The 17994-nt window shown below is 34.4% G+C and overlaps 1 protein-coding gene across 1 annotated transcript; it reads left to right on the forward strand.

Annotated features, from left to right (window-relative positions):
- Positions 1-9765: 9765 nt before the first annotated feature.
- On the forward strand, positions 9766-16821 carry LOC110907891 (homeobox-leucine zipper protein ROC4). Its single transcript, XM_022152810.1, has 6 exons — positions 9766-9827; positions 14705-15206; positions 15306-15404; positions 15611-15805; positions 15870-16373; positions 16468-16821. Exons 1-6 carry the CDS (start codon positions 9766-9768, stop codon positions 16819-16821), a joined length of 1716 nt encoding a protein of 571 aa, XP_022008502.1.
- The last annotated feature ends 1173 nt before the right edge of the window (positions 16822-17994 follow it).

Raw genomic sequence — 17994 nt, forward strand, 5'->3', positions numbered from 1 at the left:
AATTTTATGTGTTAGATATTGAATTTTTTTCTTTAGCATCTTAACAAAATGGGCTTTTCTTTAAAACTTATTACAACATAACGTTTTTGAATCAAAAATTTATGTACAGGTTGAAACATGATAATTGACTTGTACATCAATATATAAAAGTAGTTGATTATGTAATGAGAACTATAAAGAAGATAAATAATTTTAATAAAATGATAAAGGAAAAATAATCAAAATCAGCATGCAATAAATTAGAAAATTTTGTAAAGATATGTAATAATGGGATTTCCGTGACATAAACAAATGACGAATAGTCGAAATTAGAACGATTATAGTCAATCAAATTCCTTTTATATTTTATTTTTTCTATTAACTACATGATAATATATTTTTCAATTATTTTAATAAATTACCATTTTAACTGCAAATTTTTATTTACAACTACTTTAATAAAATACCATTTTAATTGCAAATTTTCATTTATTTGTAGGAACACAAAAGATTAAGTTGTTTATACATTAAAGTTAAATTTAACAAAAAATACCCAAAATAAAGTAAATCTGACCACATACATGAATTCAACTGTGAGTAAGATAATTAATTATACAATAGTAAATGCAACACGATATACTTTGAATTTATCTCATAATGTTTTCTCAGATTTAATTAATGTAATGTTTTTATTATTTGTATCAACTACATACATTATACATATATACATACATTATACATATATAAATATGAATTTATCACATAATGTTTTCAGAGATTTAATCAATGTTTTGTTTTTTATTGTTTGTATCAACTACATACATTATACTTACAAATATACTTTTCTAAAAATTACTGTATTTGAATTGGTCAATTATATATATAAATGAAAAAAATAAATTTGTACATGATTAACTTTAAATCATATAATAGTATTAGATAGTATCATTAACACTAAAAAAATATAGACTTTATTTTATTTCTCCTAAAAGATTCATGGTAACTATTATATGAGATTTGTTTTACACTTACATGTTTGACTAATTGGGTTGGGTCAAATGCAATGATATTATGAAACAGGATCTATTTTCATAGTGAGGGAGTTGTTAGAATTTCATTTTTGTGTGAAAATCATGAAAAAAAATCTCAAATTTAAAATTGGAAAAAAAGAATTGAAAGATGATTTACTACATGTTTTTATAATCACCCCTAAAGATACAACAATGTTCCATTTCGTTCCTCTTCCCTTGCTTATATATAGGTCTTTCATTCACATCACTAACACACAATTCATCCTAGAGTCTCACTTGTTGGTTAAAAGGTTTTCAGGAGACAACTCCTTTCTTGATCGACTATTCCCAACAAGTGATAAAGTACCCTCTATGTATGTGTTTTATTTTGTATTTTGTAATACTTCTTTTAGATTTGTTTGTTAACTATAAATTTGAGTTTGCCTTTGAGCATACCATTATACGTATTTCTATTTCAACTTTGATGCAATGATTGACTATAGTCAATCGTTTTTTTAACTGTATTGAAATTGCATAAGTTAACTATAAAAGTTGACTACATTTTTTTTTGTTATAAAACATATAGAATAATTTATTATTTCACAAGCGATGTTAAGCTTTTTTGAGCATACCATTGTTCGTATTTTAAGTTCAACTTTGATGCAATGATTGACTATAGTCAGTCGTTTCTGTATTGAAATTTCATAAGTTAACTATAAAAGTTGACTACATTTTAAAAAAACACATGACATAATTTACTATGTCACAAGGGGTGTTAAGCTTTTTTGCATTGAAATCGGAAAATAGAGAGACATAAGAATTCAAACTTCTATTTTCGAATCAAGTTACAGGTTGTTGGGTTTCAAACTCAACCAGTTCTAAAATTCAAATAAGGAATACTAGACATAAAACTCTAACCCTCTTCGGTCTCGCTGCTACATTTTACGTTTTTTTTTCCTCTTAATTTCCTCCGTTCGAATTAACATGAATCAAGTTTGTTTTGCAATCTAAATTGTGCTCATTCCAAATTCTTGAATTGGAAACACATATTCGGTTAACCCAAGGAACCCAAAATCCGATTTGACAAACACCCGACTTATTACTTTTTGTTGTTAAATTGAATACCCCATGATAAAAAAAAATGAGGTTTAATTATAATATGTTTGGAATTAGTTGCGTATAGATTTAAAATGATATATATATATATGTGTATATATAAAACTTGTTTTCATTCTATAACTTAAAAGGAAATACCATTAAGTCTGAGTTATTTATTATAAAATCTTCAAAACAAATAAATTCTTTTACAAGATTATATATATAATGTGTTTTCACATTTTTTTACATTTATCCCCTCAATGTTATTGAAATAAGCAAATGCTTAAAGATCAAAATTTCAGGCAGATGAAAGCTGAAATTCAAGTCATTTCTTCCACTGTGCCGGTTCGAGTCCTAAATTGTATTCGATATGTCAAACAACAAGCAGAGGGGCTATGGGTTGTGGTTGATTACTCCATTGATTTTGGAATGGATAGACGGTTAATAAGAAGGTGTCCTTCTGGTTGTATTCTACATGCTATGCCAAATGGGTTCACAAAGGTATAGTCATAAGCAATTCATTATATCATTATATATAATAGTTAAGACTAAATAGAAAGTAACTTTGTAAACTCACATCCGAATCTAGAATCGAGACGCAGTTAAAGTTGGCTTCATCTTGGCTCAAAGGGAAACAGAACATGTCCCGAGTAGCAATCGTGTTGCATAACAAGTCCCACACGCTCCTCAACTCTTTTATCAACATTATTTCAAACAAGTGTCGATGATTTGTTGCTATCCATACCGAATGGGAGGCACTCATGACTACTCCTGATAGTTCCAGAAAACCATTTCACATGTGCGCCATGATCCTTGGTCTTCCTGGTGCATTCGCAACCAAATTCCATCATTCCCCACCAGTCAAACAAACAGTAGCACATAACATACGCCACATGCCCTGTGCTAGACTTCGTAAGCATCGTCTTATACTTGCAAACAGGTTGGGACTAGGTGATGTCATGGAAACTATGCATTTACATTGCCCCAAAAGTGCACTAACCCATCTTTGTGCACCAAAGCCCACGCCTGATCTAATTTATCCATGATAGTTTTCGTGGATCAGTTGTTCGTCGTACTCTGTATGTTCAATCCACTTAACATACACATATTTGTTACAAGTTAAATAATAGTTAGACGAATATGTGTAGGTTACGTGGATTGAACATACAGAATAAGATGAACAACTGATCCACAAAAACTATTGTAGGTTAATTAGATCAGGTGTGGGCTTTGGTGCATAAAGATGGATTAGTGCACTTTTGGGGCAATGTAAATGCATAGTTTCCATAACATCACCTAGTCCCAACCTGTTTGCAAGTACAAGACGATGCTTACGAAGTCTAGCACAGGGCATGCAACGTATGTTCTGTGCTATTGTTTGTTTGACTGGTGGGGAACGATGGAAATTGGTTACAAATGCACCAGGAAGACCAAGGATCATGGCGCGCATGTGCACCGATTTCTGGAACTATCAGGAATAGACATGAGTGCCACCCATTCGGTATGGATAGCATAAAATCATCGAAACTTGTTTGAAATGATGTTGATAAAAGAGTTGAGGAGCGTGTGGGACTTGTTATGCAATACGATTGCTACTCGGGACATGTTCTGTTTCCCTTTGAGCCAAGATGAAGCCAACTTTAACTGCGTCTCGATTCTAGATTCGGATGTGAGTTTACAAAGTTACTTTCTATTTATCTTAACTATTATATATAATGATATAATGAAATGCTTATGACTATACCTTTGTGAACCCATTTGGCATACCATGTAGAATACAACCAGATGGACACCTTCTTGTTAACCGTCTGTCCATTCCAAAATCAACGGAGTAATCAACCACAACCCATAGCCCATCTGCTTGTTGTTTGGCATATCGAATACAATTTAGGACTCAAACCGGCACGGAGGAAGAAATGACTTGATTTCAGCTTTCATCTGCCTGAAATTTTGATCTTTAAGCATTTGCTTATTTCAATAACATTGAGGGGATAAATGTAAAAAAAATGTGAAAACACATTATATATATAATATTGTAAAAGAATTTATATTTTTGAAGATTTTATAATAAATAACTCAGACTTAATGGTATTTCCTTTTCAGTTATAGAATGAAAACAAGTTTATATATATATATATATATATATATAGGGTAGGGTTCCAGCGTGAACAACCTCCCAAGAGTGAACTGCGTGAACAGATATGGCCCTTGATTTCCTTTTTAGTTGTTAAGGGTAGGATTGTAATTATATAAAAAATAGATTTAAATCATTATTTTAATAATTGAATTAAGTTACATCTTTCCTAATTTAAATTCATTATCCACATTATGTTTATTTATTAATAAGATAATTATCAAAACCAACAACAAATCACCAGATTTCAATTTTAATTTTTATTTCAGATTTCATCACCATAATTCAAATTTTGATTTTTAAGATCCACGTAACCTTCATATTTCAATGGTATACACCTGTGTACTTGGATATAAATAGAACAGTACACATGTGTACTCAGCATCGTACATATGTGTACAGTAATTCACAGGTGTACATCAACATTCAATACAAAAAAAATTCTAAGATATCACAAAAACAGACGATATACACATGTGTACATCGCATTAAAAAGAGGGCAAAATCAGAATACACATGTGTACATCGCATTTAAACAAATAATTATTTTAATAATTGAATTAAGTTACATCTTTCCTAATCCTTGATTTGATTTGTGAGAGATTTATGCAATCAATTTAAGAGGATAATTGATTACTTGATTTGTGAGAGATTTATGCAATCAATTTAAGATTGAAATTACACATATATCCTTTTTGTATTTAACTAAATGGAAAAAATTAACCAAATAATTACCATCATGCCACTCACTTTAATCTCAAGATCATAAAAATCAAGGGCCCAGATTAGTTCACGCAGTTCACTCTTGGGATTTTGTTCACGTTTGAACTTAATCATATATATATATATATATATATCATTTCAAATCTATACGCAACTAGTTCCAAACATATTATAATTAAACCTCATTTTTTTATCACGGGGTATTCAATTTAACAACAAAAAGTTATAAGTCGGGTGTTTATCAAATTTGTCTAACTATTATTTAACTTGTAACTAATATGTGTATGTTACGTGGATTGAAATATGTGTATGTTACGTGGATTGAACATACAGAATACAACGGACAACGGATCCACGAAAACTATCATGGGTAAATTAGATCAGGTGTGGGCTTTGGTGCACAAAAATGGGTTAGTGCACTTTTGGGGCGGTGGGAATGCATAGTTTCCATGACATCACCTAGTCCCAACCTGTTTACAAATACAAGACGATGCTTACGAAGTCTAGCACAACGCATGAGGCGTATGTTATGTGCTACTGTTTGTTTGACTGGTGGGAACGATGGAATTTGGTTGCGAATGTGATACGTGGTCGAAAACCGGTGCTTGTAATTGTTTAATTTGATGTTTTTACACGAGTTTTAGTTTCGAATTGCCTACTCTTGATTAGATATGTATTTTGCAGGTCTAACGGAGTTTAAGGAGCCTTTCGGGAGCTTTTCGGGCCACCGGAGTGAAAACCGGATCACCAGGACGCGAAATGGGTCAACGGGACTTGAGAAATGAAGAAAACAGAAATGCAGACATCTAGGCACCGTCGCCGACGCCCATATGGGCCGTCGCCGACGGTTGACACAATACTCCGTAGCCAAAAGTTGTCCGTAGACAGCGTGTTTAGCCGTCGGCAACAACTAGCAAACTACGCACCGTCGCCGACGGACACATCCACCGTCGGCGACGGCCTCTCTATGTCTGCATCGCGAATTTTGTTCGTTGGGTGATTGGACGAGTTTAAAGACTTCTTCACCAACCCAAAACGGGAGTTACACTTTTTTTTGAGTTTGAAACTTGATCTTGGAGCCAGTTATTCATCATTCTTGACATACCAATTCCATCATCCATCCTCTCTACAACCCGAATCATCATCCAATTCATCATCAATCATTCATTCCATAACCCTAATCACCATTCATCCTTCAATCCTTTCATCACCATCAACCACTCCAAACCCTAACCACCATCCTCACAACTTCAAGACTTCAAGATGATGATGTTCGTGTTCTCAACCTCCGGTGATCGAGTTCCTTCGAGCATGAGCGGCTAGTTTCTTGGAGGTTTCACCCCGGTGTAGGTTATTGCAAGTCTAGGGTTTGAACAATGTTTTAGATTGATTTTGTGACAACTTGAATTGTATTTGAATTGATTGACAATTGTCTTGCATTTAAACTATATTTGTGAATTGTCGAGTGAGTTATGAAATTTGACTTTGCGAAATAAGTTTGTGCAATTATGCCTTGTCATTCAAAAGGTTTTACTTGTCCGAAGTAACGAAGTGCATTGTGGTCCGTGTTATGCGTTGATAGCAATTGGCACCTAAGCTTTGATGATAGAAATCCGTTAATAACATATTCAAGTGAATTAAAACTAGAACGTGTAAGAACCCTAGGAGTGCAATTACTGAACTGGGTGTGAACCTTGTTTTCTCTATCTTGTCAAAACCTTTATTTACATTATTGCAATTGTTAGTTTTTAGTAGTTATCAAACAAATTACTTTAGTAATTCTAAATCACCTCTTCCAATCAAATAAAAATATACAAAAAAAACAAGATAGCAAGCTTCATAAAAGTGACAATTTCTACATTTCATTCAAAGTCCATTCGCAAACCACATACTCTTCGTGGTTCGACCCCTTGCTACCACTAACTAACTGTTAAGGGTAATTCGGGACTATAAATATTATCTTTTACCGGTGCGCGACACTCGATCAAAATTTTGGCGCCGCTGCCGGGGAGTGCGTGCGCTTTGTGTTTGGATATTGTTTGAATTTGTGTGATTAACTGTTTAAATTGTGTAGCTTTCTTTTTGCACTTTGTCTTTTTCCTTGTTACGCGGGTGTGTTACTTGTGCAGGATACAGGTAGTGTATGCATAAGCAGAACTCCGGGAGGACTTCACCGTTAGTCTACGAACCGGAAATCGAAAGAGTCGCAAGAAGGAACCTAGCAAGCGGGTTAGAAGCAACCCTTGCTTCTAATCAAACCAACCAAACACCACCACTCACACCGACCATTGAAACCGATTCAATGGCGAACCACAACTCCAATCAAAACTTCAACTCCAACCAAAACCTCAATCCAAATCAATTCCAATCCCGAGGAACTTTTTATCCCGCCCAAAACGTCCAACCTATACCTCAAGAGCAACCGGGTGGTAATGTCAACACTAGACCACCCACTCCACCTTTCCGAAACCAAAATCCCAATAACACCCAACGAACACCCCAACAACAAACCCTTCATCGACAAGCGTCGTTACCTATCAACCTTGATGATCGGAATGTCAATTCCGACCGTAGAGGTAATCAAGATCGCGGCAATCCCGCGAATGAAGACCCGTTTTTCAACATCGATGATTTGAGAAATGCAATCCCCGATGATGAGCCTTATAGTGTTCCCGGTTATCAATCGCCGGAACATGTAAGCATTCATATAGAACACTCGGATGATGGGGGTTATTATGACAATCGGGTGGACGATGATGAAGATTGGGGATACATCAATCGAGGTAATGGTTACAATGCTCGAGAGTATGAAGATGAAGAAGTTGGTTATCAAAATGCTAATTATGTCGGGGATGAAGACTACGGGTATGGGAATAGGAGGAATGACGGTTACGAAAATAACCGCCAACCACGAAATAATAACCAAAGGAACCGAAATGACGGGTTTTACAACAACAACAACAATGGCAACCCTAATCGGATTCCTCGTTTTGTAAAATAACACCTATAGTCCTAAACTTTTGGCAATTACACCGATGCTCCCTATGATGTGACAGTTTGTTACTCGGATAGTCCCTAGAGTGGATGTCCGTTAGTTTTCTCCGTTAAGTCCATCTGAAATTACTTATTTACCCCTCTCTTGAAAAAATAAAAAAACAAATATGGATTATTAAAAGTGTGGGGCCCACCTTATTCACCCCTCCCTTATTCAACCACTGCCTCCACTGCCTCCAACCACCGTCTCCACTGCCTCCAACCACCGCCTGCATCCCCTACCGTATCCACCACCACCCACTTCCACCCACCATTACAAATATAAATCACCATTAAAATCCTACCCCACCCTCAACCTCACCCACCTTCTTAATCAATAACCACAGAATCCAAATTACTTTTATCAGCTGCAACTACATTACCAACAGATGAAGAAAAACCATTTTCATTACCTGAATTTGACGAAACAAGAACCCTAGAGCTCTTCTTCGGTCTTCTCCCAACCCTAGATGGCTTCAGATACAAAGACCGATCCACCGTACGGACTCCATCTGCATCCACAAGAGTAACAATCAACTCCGACAAATCAATTTCTTCAGAATCACCGTCGTCGTAACCGATCTGGAATAATCCCGATTCGGAATCGTATGATTTCACAACTCCCGAAAAAACCCCAAATCCTTTGAACTCTTTCCTCACAGTTCGTCCGACAAACTCCATTTCTTCCAAGAATCAACCCTCATAGGTTCACAATTCTAGCTATCCGGAACAGTCCTGATTCGGAATCGTATGATTTGTACTATCAACAAGTTTCTCTCTCTAGAAGTGGATGAATCCAAAATTCTCGCTCTAGAAACTGGAAGGGGGAAATCGCGATTTAGCTATATTTTTTAAAGGGAGGGGTAAATAAGTAATTTCAGATGGACTTAACGGAGAAAACTAACGCACATCCACTCTAGGGACTATCCGAGTAACAAACTGTCCCAAAACCCCCAAATCCTTCAAACTCTTTCCTCATGGTTCATCCAACAAACTCCATTTCTTCCAAGAATCAACCCTCATAGGTTCACAATTCTAGCTATCTGGAACAGTCCCGATGATCGTATGATTTGTACTATCAACAAGTTTCTTTCTCTAGAAGTGGATGAATACATAATTCTCGCTCTAGAAACTGGAAGGGGGAAATCGCGATTTAGCTATATTTTTTAAAGGGATGGGTAAATAAGTAATTTCAGATGGACTTAACGAAGAAAACTAACGGATATCCACTCCAGGGACTATCCAAGTAACAAATTGTCAAACCACAGGGAGCACCAGTGTGATTTCCAAAAGTTGGGGACTATAGGTGTTATTTTACAAAACCACAGAGACTACCCGGGCATTTTACTCTTTTATATTTGTTTTTTTTTTGTAATTCTCATTCTTAGGATCAAATCTGTAAAATAGAACAATTTATATAAAAAATACGCTATACGATTTATAATGTAATTTTTCTCTCTAGATATTTTAATCAAATCATACCGAATAAAACTATGATATCTAAGCATTTAATACACTACAATATACCGCGCACACAGAAGATAATAACCCTCTCTATATATTAATATCAATGACAATATTAAATACCGAGTCTCCTTACCCTAAAAGCAAAGTGCATTTCGTCGCCGACTATTCCATAACATTCCTCCAATTTTAACCGAGTTATTTTTTCTTTTCGCACAACTCGTTACCCTAACAACAACGTTCCTTTCGCCGTCGCCCATTCCATAACATTCCACCATCTTTTACTAAGTTCTTTTTTCTTCTAACAAACACAATCATCCAACAATGGGTTCCTTAAGCAAATGCGGTAATTCACGATCGGGTACTCCAGATAATTTCCCAATCAGGTTATCAATCTCTTCTTCCCATATAATTCTATATGTATATTGTTCACTGATTAATAGATTAACATTTTGGTTTTGATTCATTGTTAGTAACATATCAAAGTTACCTTGAATTTCTTTGCTGATTAATAGATTAACTCACGGTTTGTTTGAAGCTCGCTTGAAAAAAACTTGAAAAAAGCTCAGTTGTAAATTAGTCGGCTCAGCTCATGAATTTGCGAGCCGACTCGAATTATTTTATTTTATAAAATTAACTTAATTTAAATGTGTTAAAATAAAAAATATGTGAGAGGGATTGAAGTGTTAGCATTTTAAATTTAGTTAATCAATAACATATAAAAATATAAAAAAATAGGGGTGGTTCATTTGAGAAGAAAATTAAATTGAGAAGAAAAATAACAAAGGGTACAATTGCAAAACATTAAATAGTTTTTCTCTCATTTCATTTATTGTTATCTTTAACTAATTAATTAGTCATAAACACTATCATTCTACACACTAAAATTTTTGCCTACACACATCAAAATTTATCCTACACGTTTTGAAATTTATCCTACACATATTGAAATTTATCTTACACAGCTCGTAATTCATCCTACACACATCGTAATTCATCCCACACTTTAAATTAATTTTTTTCTTCTTTGAAAAAATATACTTTTTTTTAAAATAAGTTACAAATTTAATGTAGTTAGCTATTAAAAAGGAAGACTACCAATTAAAGATATATCTAAGTTTACTAATATACCCTTATACTAATATTAAATACAAAAATTAAATTAAATAAAGTAAAATGAAGGATTCTTATTGGTGGAAATTTCTTTTTTTTTTATTCTTACAAAAAATTACTTCTCATTTGAACTCTCCACTAAAAAATAAACAAAAACTATACATATAATACTTTTAATGCAGTATGCCTTTAGGTCTTTAAAATGTTAGAAAAATGATATTAATTTTTTTATGTTATCAATATTCGCAAAAAAATAATAAGAAAAAAATAAAAAAATTAACGAGCCGCCTTGATTTGTCTCGAGCTAGCTCGAACATTTTACAAGTCGAGCTCGACTTTTCAGCTCGATTAAATAAACGAGTCAAGCCGAGCCAACTCGTTTAAACTCGAGATCAACCTGGCTCGGCTCGACTTGGCTCGATTACAACCTATCTAAATGTGCAAAACGTATATTATATATATATTTTTGAACGGTGCACTTTATGTATAAGGTTATCATACTCTCTAGATCGGAGAGCCCCGTATTGCCCCACTTTGGTCAGACTATGTTGGCTTAACCGGACCCACACTGGCTTCAAAGTTTGGCTTTTTTGGGCGTTCCCCCGGGAAACCATACCACCAGCTGCCACATGACAGTCGTTGTGCCACCACAAGAGCAGAACTCTCTGGCGTAACACACAGTGGGACGAAAACCCAGTTGTGCACGGTAATCGAACTGACAACCTCACACAAGGCCTAGTCCAAATCCTTCATTGCCTATATCCACCCCAATACAACACAAGTGAGAATTAAACTTGAGTCTAGTGGCGGAACTAGAATAAAAATTCAGGGGTATCCCTATTTTTTTTGCCGTACATTCATAAAACGGAAAACCATTTTTTTAACGTACACTCGGTGACGGATCCAGTATTTTATTTGTATGGAGTCACTGGTTTTTAATTGCTACAATTTCATACAAGCGGACATAAAACTTTTCGACTCGGTTCATGTTAGGTCCTAGCATAAGGTTTTGTATTTCTGATATGTACTAATAATTCATCACAAATTTTAATTTAGTAAATTTGTTAGTATGTGGTTTCTTATTACTAAATAATTTTGAAAAAAAAACCATTTTTACACGACGAAAAATGTTATCTAATCATTTACATGTTTAAAAAATAACGAATAAAAAGGTTGATATAAGTAGTAAACTCCAAATAAAATAAAAGAAATTAACAAATAACAACGAATAAAAAGAATGTTACAAATAGTAAGCTCCAAATAAAATAAATTAACAATTTAATAAATAATAAATTAACTAAATACTATACAATACAAGTAATAAAATAAAAATATGTAACTCAAAATTAAATACTATACTACAAGTAATAAAATAAAAATATGTAACTCAACTAAAGTTAAGTTATAAATTGTTATACTAGATTATACAAGTAATAAAATAAAAAAATGTAAAATAATTAATAGAATAGAAATTTGTGAATTGTTGTATGTTTCCGAATTTTAAGAAAGAAAAAAATAATTTAAATAATAGTTAATAAAATGTTAAGAAAAAAAGTATCAAAACAATAAAATAAATGTTTAAACATTAGAAAAAATTACAAGTTTTGTCTTTTATCTTTATATCACTTTTCAGGCGGTGTCTTTTACTAGGTATTTTGTTGCAATTTTGATCCTTTACACCCAACCCAGTTAAAAAACCCTGTTAATTGTTGGGTGTAAAGGACTAAACTTGCAACAAAATATCAAGGTAAAGGACTAAACTTGCAACAAAATGCCTAGTAAAGGATACCGCCTGTCAACAATTAACAGGGTTTTTTAACTGGGTTGGGTGTAAAGGACTAAACTTGCAACAAAATACCTAGTAAAGGGCACCGCCTGTCAACATTCGTTAAAAACGACACTACCTGAAAAGTGTTATAAAGATAAAGGACAAAAGTTGTAATTTTTCGTAAACATTAAGTAAAAGACTAAAAGTTGACTGTTGACAAGATGTTTACTTTTTGCTTTTGCAACACGTGCTTCCTTTTACAATTCCAATACGATTATTATTTATTATTAATTAATATATAACTTCATCTTCTACAAAATTTTATCTCTGCCGCCGCTGCAACTTTCCGTCAGCTGAGAATTTTCATTTTCATTGGAATATATTATTTCATTTCATTATATCTTCATTTACATTCAGAGGTATCCTAGTATTTGCTCAGGTGTATCCCCTATAAATAAAACGATAATAAAAACGAAAACTACACTTCGCCAAGAAAGTTGAGGGATATCTCGGGCAACCCTTCTCACCCATATAGGTCCGCCCTTGCTTGAGTCTATATTAGAAAACCCAAAACTATATATGTTTTTGGAGATCTAATCAATGCTTTATTTTCATGTTTTTAACCTCATCATCACCATAAATAGATCTCCGATAAGAGTTGCAACTTTAAATTTGACCATACAATAACAACTGGTCATAAATTACTTTGAACGCATTTAAGAGATATTAACACAACATCATTAATAAAGTTAAAAAAATTAATAAATTTAAAAATAAAAGAAAGAGTAAATTACGTTTTTAGCCCCTGTGGTTATATCAGTTTTACTATATTGGCCCAAAATAAGAATTTTTAACAGATCTGCCCCCATGGTCCCTATATCTAACCATTTTGGCCCCTGAGTCTAACCAAACCCCAACTCTGGTTAATTTCTTGGTCACATGGGTTGCACATGATGGGTAAAATTGTAATTTCCTCTCCCCTTTTATGACTTTATAAATAAAACCTAAATCTTGAACAAATCATCATCATCTGCATCTCTTTCTTGAACAAACCCAGAACTTCAAACCCACTTTCATCTTCAAAGCACTTTCAAACCCAGAACTTCAAACCCATATCTTCAAACCCACTTTCATCTTCAAACCCAGAACTGCAATTGAAACCTACCGATTCAGAACTCAGCAACAATCGAAGAAATTAAACAATCAAAGAACCCAGATCTTCAAAACCACTTTTATCTTCAAACACAAATCCACAACTGACATTCATAATTTCACATCAATCTAAAACAATATCTTCAACTCAAAATACAATTCAGAAAAAAAAAAACCAAAAGTTTCTCATCAGTTTCAGATTTTCATGAACTTGAACAAATAAAAAAAAACAATAATTAAATCAACAGACCAGTTTCAGATCTTCATGAACATAGAACATGAACAAATAAAAAAAAACCAAAACCTAAATTCAAGAACAAGAACCCATCATCTGCACATCATCATCTTCAAACCCTAATCTTCAAGAACAATCATCATCTTCAAGAACACTTCAAAACCAGATCAGTGTTTGTGTTCGAATGAAACCACCAAGTCCGATTCGAATCAAACATTAACAAATCTGGGTTATTCAGATTCGTTAAACCACCACCATACACCCCCAAATCCGATTCTAATCATTGCACATTCAGATTCGTTAACAGATCTGCATCGACTTCATATTTAGATGTGGGGGTTGTGGCTATTGCGCGTGGGGTTGTGGGGAGCTGTGTGTGGTGGCGTGTGAGGGGTTGTGGCGGTGGCGGTTGGTGGGGGATATGATGGTGGTTGGTGGCGGTGGTGGAAGAAGATAGAGTAGAGAGAAGAAAATGAGTGGATTTATTTTGTGAGAGAGAAGAAGATGAGTTACATGTGTATCTCCTAAACAATAATCCCCTGTTGGCTCCTCTTAAACAAATCAAAAACAATAATTAAAGATATTTTTAATATATATTAAAGATAATTTAATATGTGTGGGAGGTGAATTTACAAATATGCCCATCATGTGAGTTACATGTGACAAATAATTAACTAGGTTAATGGGTTTAGTTAGACTCAAGGGCCAAAATGGTCAGATATAGGGACCATAGGGGCATATCTGTTAAAAATTCTTATTTTGGGCTAATATAGTAAAACTGATATAACCACAGGGGCCAAAAACGTAATAACGATCACATTTTGCTGTATTTTATTGATTCCATTAAGAAAAAGTTTTTTTAGTTTATTACTTACTTCGTTATGATATCTTCAAAACCACAACTCCTTTTTATAAAATTTATTCATAGTATTATTTTACTTTCCAAAAAAATTATAAATAACATTATTTTTTTTTGTTTTATTACAATTTATAAGGGCCAATGAAGAAGTAGTTGCACAACAAGAGCAAGAGCGCCATGAAAATGAGATTCTGAAGCAACAAAATGAAGAACTCAGGCTTCAGAATTTGGCAATGAAAGAATTTCTAAAGAACCCACACAAATCCATTTTTGAACACAAAATCTGTATCGAGAATGCGCGATTGAAAGAGAAGATTCGTGCCATGACTATTCAATATAATCAATCTTATGGGCTAAACGAGACCCGAATGGGCATAGACATGGCCATTCAAACCAAAAGTTATCTTAAGCTAGCACCATATGCAATGGATGAGCTCTTTAAGCTTGGCGCGCTCAATGATCCACTTTGGAATAAAAGCACCCACGGCCAAGGAGAAACACTTGATTTTAAATTATATGAATGGGCTTTTCCGCCTTGTCTTGGCCCGAAACCACATGGATTTGTATCCGAGGCTTCACGGGCTAAAGGGGTCATACCCATGGCTACTTCAGACTTTGTAGAAGCATTATTCAATGCGGTAACTATTCCTTAAGTCTTTGTTAGAAGATTAAACAAAGTTTTCTTTAACTTATATGAAAACTAACACAACATGATTTTGTATATTAATTATTTACAGGATCGATGGCGAGACATGTTTGGGGGAATGATCGGAAGGTGTACTACGAAAGTGATTTCTAATGGCGCTAGAGGTTCAAGAAATGGTGCTCTACTGCTTGTAAGCCTTGTTTTATCCCCTCAAAACAAATAAATAAATGTACCCATTAAAATCTCACTCGTAACAAAAGCTACTAGCGGATAAATAAAAAAATTGGTCCCATTAAGAGTGACCCTAACTTTAAAACCTCCATGCATTTTTTTTTACATTTATGCCCTCAATGTTATTGAAATAAGCAAATGCTTAAAGATCAAAATTTTATGCAGATGAAAGCTGAAATTCAAGTCATTTCTTCCTTCATGCCGGTTCGAGTCCTAAATTTTATTCGATACGTCAACAAACATGCAGAGGGGCTATGGGTTGTGGTTGATTACTCCGTTGATTTTGGAACGGACAGACGGTTAACAAGAAGGTGTCCATCTGGTTGTATTCTACAATCTATGCCAAATGGGTTCACAAAGGTATAGTCATTTGTATTGCATAGTTATGTCTAACTATGATTTAACTTGTAATGAACATGTGTAGGTTACGTGGATTGAACATACAGAATACGACGAACAACTGATCCACGAAAACTATCGTGGGTTAATTAGATCAGGTGTGGGCTTTGGTGCACAAAGATGGGTTAGTGCACTTTTGGGGCAATGTAAATGCATAGCTCCCAACCTGTTTGAAAGTACAACACGATGCTTACGAAGTCTAGCACAGCGCATGAGGCGTATGTTCTGTGCTACTGTTTGTTTGACTGGCTGGGAACGATGGAATTTGGTTGCGAATGTACCAGGAAGACCAAGGATCATGGCGCGCATGTACAATGATTTTCAGGGAGTATCAGGAGTAGTCATGAGTGCCACCCATTCGGTATGGATAGCAGCAAATCATCGACACTTGTTTGAAATGATGTTGATAAAAGATTTGAGGAGCGTGTGGGACGTGTTATGCCATACGATTGCTACCCGGGACATGTATAGTTTCCCTTTGAGCCAAGATGAAGCCAACTTTAACTGCGTCTCGATTCTAGATTCGAATGTGAGTTTACAAAGTTACTGTCTAGTTAGTCTTAACTATTATATATAATGCTATAATGAAATGCTTATGTTTGTTCAAACTTTTGCATGTATAGACACTACAGGCTGGAGTGTATCAACCGCTTATGGTATTGCAAGAGGCTTCGAGTGATACGACTGGATCACTCATTGTTTACGCAATTGTGGATACCCCCACCGTAGCTCTAGTGATGCAGGGGGGAGATTCGTCGCGAGTGGGTCTCTTGCCAATAGGGTTTAGTATAGTCCCTTACCATGGGGAAAGTGGTGAAAGTGGATCCATGGTGACTGTGGGGTTCCATAGGTTGCTACGAAATCAAGTTATCTCAAACATCACAGTGGAAAATATCAACACATTGAACAGATTGGTGGCAGAGACAGTTCGGGGATTAAAAATGTTGGTTGATCCACTCAATGAGGAGGGTATGTGAGTGGCTGAATCCAGGATTAGGATTTAGGGTGTAGGGTGTAGGGTTAGTGTCGGGTTTATACACCATTGCTTAGAGTCGGTTCGGGCATCCGCTGTTGTGTCATTTGTACTTGGGCTCTATAGATTTTTATTTTCCAACTTTAAATCTGGCTAGTTGTTTTATACTTTTATGTTGTATGAGAGTTTTTATTTTCATTTCAAAGGATTGACTTTTACATCACATATGCAAGTTTTGATATTAATGCGTAAATGAATTTAGCTTTTAGCAAAACTAGGCTTGTTGAAGTCGTCCGTCGCGGCAAAACGAAACAAATGATAATGTAAAACAAACATTATTTTAAAATGAATGTTGTTTGAAAGTTAAACCGTCATAATCGATTCAGTTTATTATTGTACCATTTTACAATTCCATTTATACTGAAAGGTCGAGATAAAAAAAAAGAACTATATTAAAAAAGTTAACGAGCTTAGCTTATTAAATAAATATAAAATTAAATGATAAAAGTGATATGGTTTAAAAAAGGAAAAAATGATTTGAAAAAAAAGAAAAATTAAATATGAAGGAAATAGAACTAAAATAAAAAAATAAAAACCATAATTTAAAAAAAAAATTAAAAATGTGAAGGGCCATGTACTATTCATGGCCCTTTACCAATAACATATAACTAGTTGATGCCCCCGTCCGCGTTGCGGGGCGATGACCGAATAATTCTCAATTAATTAGAAAAGACTACTATAAATTTGGTAGGAAAAAAATAAAAACATAATTTTGAACTGAGGGGGAAATCGTAAATTTAAGGGAAAAAACTAATGGCAAAACTGTAAATTGAAAGGGGCAACATCGTAATTTTGAACCAAGGCAAAATTGAAATATTTAGCTAGGAGCGAAAGCGTAAATTTATTTTTAAGTGTGGGCAAAAACATAATTTTGAACTAATGGCAAAATCGTAATTTTAAAGCGGGATAAAATCGTAAATTTGTTGGGCCAATAGGGGAGTGCCAGGCAGCTTCCTGGCACTATTTGTTTGCCGCCCATTTTGCCCAATAAAGGGGCACACCTATTCCCTGTCGGTGCCGACACTTGGGATTGTAGGTGTTGAAAATAAGTTTGTCGATGTCGTGTGTTGCAACGAAACAGAGCAAATTATAATGTAAAACAATGTTATTTGAAAAG

The sequence above is a fragment of the Helianthus annuus genome, chromosome 14 (assembly GCF_002127325.2).
Source record: "Helianthus annuus cultivar XRQ/B chromosome 14, HanXRQr2.0-SUNRISE, whole genome shotgun sequence".
In the NCBI taxonomy this organism is placed as follows: domain Eukaryota; kingdom Viridiplantae; phylum Streptophyta; class Magnoliopsida; order Asterales; family Asteraceae; genus Helianthus; species Helianthus annuus.

Bases quoted from the DNA above. Each gene is read 5' to 3' on its own strand.
- LOC110907891 (XM_022152810.1), top strand. From the start codon at position 9,766: ATGGGTTCCTTAAGCAAATGCGGTAATTCACGATCGGGTACTCCAGAT. The intron at 15,207-15,305 runs GTAACTATTCCT...AATTATTTACAG, and splicing joins TAGAAGCATTATTCAATGCG to GATCGATGGCGAGACATGTT. The intron at 15,806-15,869 runs GTATAGTCATTT...GAACATGTGTAG, and splicing joins TGCCAAATGGGTTCACAAAG to GTTACGTGGATTGAACATAC.